This window comes from Rhincodon typus, chromosome 47 (assembly GCF_021869965.1).
Source record: "Rhincodon typus isolate 14 chromosome 47, sRhiTyp1.1, whole genome shotgun sequence".
Classification (NCBI taxonomy): Eukaryota; Metazoa; Chordata; class Chondrichthyes; order Orectolobiformes; family Rhincodontidae; genus Rhincodon; species Rhincodon typus.
This window is the reverse complement of record NC_063378.1, coordinates 9,310,383-9,312,671: the sequence shown is the minus strand read 5'-3', so window position 1 is coordinate 9,312,671 and position 2,289 is coordinate 9,310,383. Positions and strand designations below refer to the sequence as shown.

Below are 2,289 nucleotides of genomic sequence, written 5' to 3'. Positions count from 1 at the left end.
TAATTGTATAAGTCCTGTCCTTGTTTCTTTGCAATACCATGCATTTATCATAATGAAACTCCATCTGCCACTCCCCAGCTTGTTGACCCTTTCTTCTTCTCACCTCCCCCCCCCCCCCTCCAAAACCCCTTCGCCACTCTGGCTCTAACTCCCTCCAATGTGTCACCTCCTTGGAGGTGCGACTGTGTTTTCGACCAGGTTTTTGTTCCCTGGTCATGGTGTGGCCTGGTCGTCGGATGTTGGAGATCCCTGGGTGTGTTTTATTTAATATCAGGGCCGTGGGTTAGTTGTTCTCCTGAGTGACTGACCCTTTTTCCTCCACTGATGACAGGCGGTAGTTTCCGGTCGCCTGGAGGCCGGGGAGGAGGCCGAGGCGGAGGTGGTGGCAGGGGAGGAGGAAGAGGAGGCCGTGGGGGAAGAGGTGGGTTCCGTGGTGGAGCCAAGGTGACAGTGGAGCCACACAGACACGAGGGTGAGTATCGCTGCAATACCAGCACCCATGGGCTACACTGCCGTGGGGGGTTGGGGGGTGGGGGTGTGCGGGTGCGGGGCTGGCCAGACAGCACGGAGGGTATCGGGGAAGAGGGTCAGATTGGGGTACCGGAGGGATGGGAGTTCAGTGTGGCGATACCAGGGGATTGTGGCACGGTGTCAGTGTGGGTGGGTGGGAGTGGGTCACTATCGTGGCACTGGGGGGAGTTAATGGGGTGCAGGCAGGGGGAGGAGTGTTAGTGCCAAGGTATTGAGGTGTTCCGCATACCTGGAGGGAGTAGGCATCCCATTAGGCCCCCTGCTTGAGTATGACACAGGAACTGCAGGAGACCGTTCAGCCCTCTCCTTGAGTCTGTAACGCAGGAACAGGAGGCCATATAGCCGCCTCCTCCAGCCTGTTATGCATGAACAGGAGAGGGCCATTCAGCAGCGCCCCCGCCCCCACCACCCCCACCTTGAACCTGTTTCCTGGGAACAGGATGATGTGGGGCAGGAGGTTGAGAAAGTGTGGTGAGAGCAAGGATCGCGAAGGGCGGGTCTGCCCGAATGGTCACAGACGGACCATGAACTGGTTCCCATGGAGGGGGAGGGTTGCCCTGATCTATTGCTCAGGTTCGGGTCAGGTTTTGCAGGGCACTGTGTTTGTGGGTGATGGAAATGAGACTGTACACCCCCCACAAAGTGGGCACAGACTCTGTGAACTGGACAGGGGTGCTAGTTTCTGTGACCCCTGATTGACTTGCCCGTTCTCTCTCTCTCTCTCGGCTCAGGCGTGTTTATCTGCCGTGGCAAAGAGGATGCGCTGGTGACAAGGAACATGGTTCCAGGGGAGTCCGTGTACGGGGAGAAGAGAATTGGGGTCGAGGTAAGGTACCCTCTGTCTCCTATGCACGCGCAGAATCTTCAGAGTGGAGCTGTCAATATAGATAGTGTGGGGGGCAGGTTTTATTCTGCAGACTATCAGACAGTACATTCCAGACCCTAACCACTCGAGTGAACCTGCACACCCCCCACACTCTCAGTCCCAGTCTTTCCGATCTCTCCACAGAAGTGATTCCCTTCATAAGAACATAAGAACTAGGAGCAGGAGTAGGCCATCTGGCCCCTCGAGCCTGCCCCGCCATTCAATAAGATCATGGCTGATCTTTTTGAGACTCAGCTCCACTTACCCGCCTGCTCACCATAACCCTTAATTCCTTTACTGTTCAAAAATTTATCTAGCCTTGCTTTAAAAACATTCAGCGAGGTAGCTTCAACCGCTTCACTGGGCAGGGAATTCCACAGATTCACAACCCTTTGGGTGAAGAAGTTCCTCCTGACCTCAGTCCTACATCTGCTTCCCTTTATTTTGAGGCGATGCCTAGTTTCACCTGCTAGCGGAAACAACCTCCCTGCCTCCACCTTATCTATTTCCTTCATGATCTTAAATGTTTCTATAAGATCTCCCCTCATTCTTCTGAATTCCAATGAGTATAATCCCAGTCTACTCAGTGTCTCCTCATAATCCAACCCTCTCAACTCTGGAATCAACCGAGTGAATCTCCTCTGCATCCCCTCCAGTTCTAGTATATCTCTCTTCAAGTAAGGAGATCAAAACTGCACACAGTACTCCAGGTGTAGCCTCACCAGGACTCTATACAGCTGCAGCATAGCCTCCCTGTTTTTAAACTCCGTCCTTCCAGCAATGGGACCATTCTCCTGAATCTTTTCCATGTCCTCTCCAAAGACTTCACATCCTTCCTAAAGAGCGGGGCCCGAAACTGGACACAGCCCTCCAGCTGAGGTTGAACCAGAGTC

The 2,289-nt window shown here is 53.7% G+C and overlaps 1 protein-coding gene across 1 annotated transcript in view; it reads left to right on the top strand.

Annotated features, from left to right (window-relative positions):
• Positions 1-324: 324 nt before the first annotated feature.
• The window catches only part of fbl (fibrillarin), a 9,652-nt gene continuing 7,687 nt past the window's right edge, over positions 325-2,289 (top strand). The window contains exons 1-2 of the mRNA XM_048620606.1: positions 325-472; positions 1,263-1,357. Of these exons, the coding sequence (XP_048476563.1) occupies positions 325-472; positions 1,263-1,357 (243 nt within the window). The remainder of the gene's footprint in view (positions 473-1,262; positions 1,358-2,289) is intronic.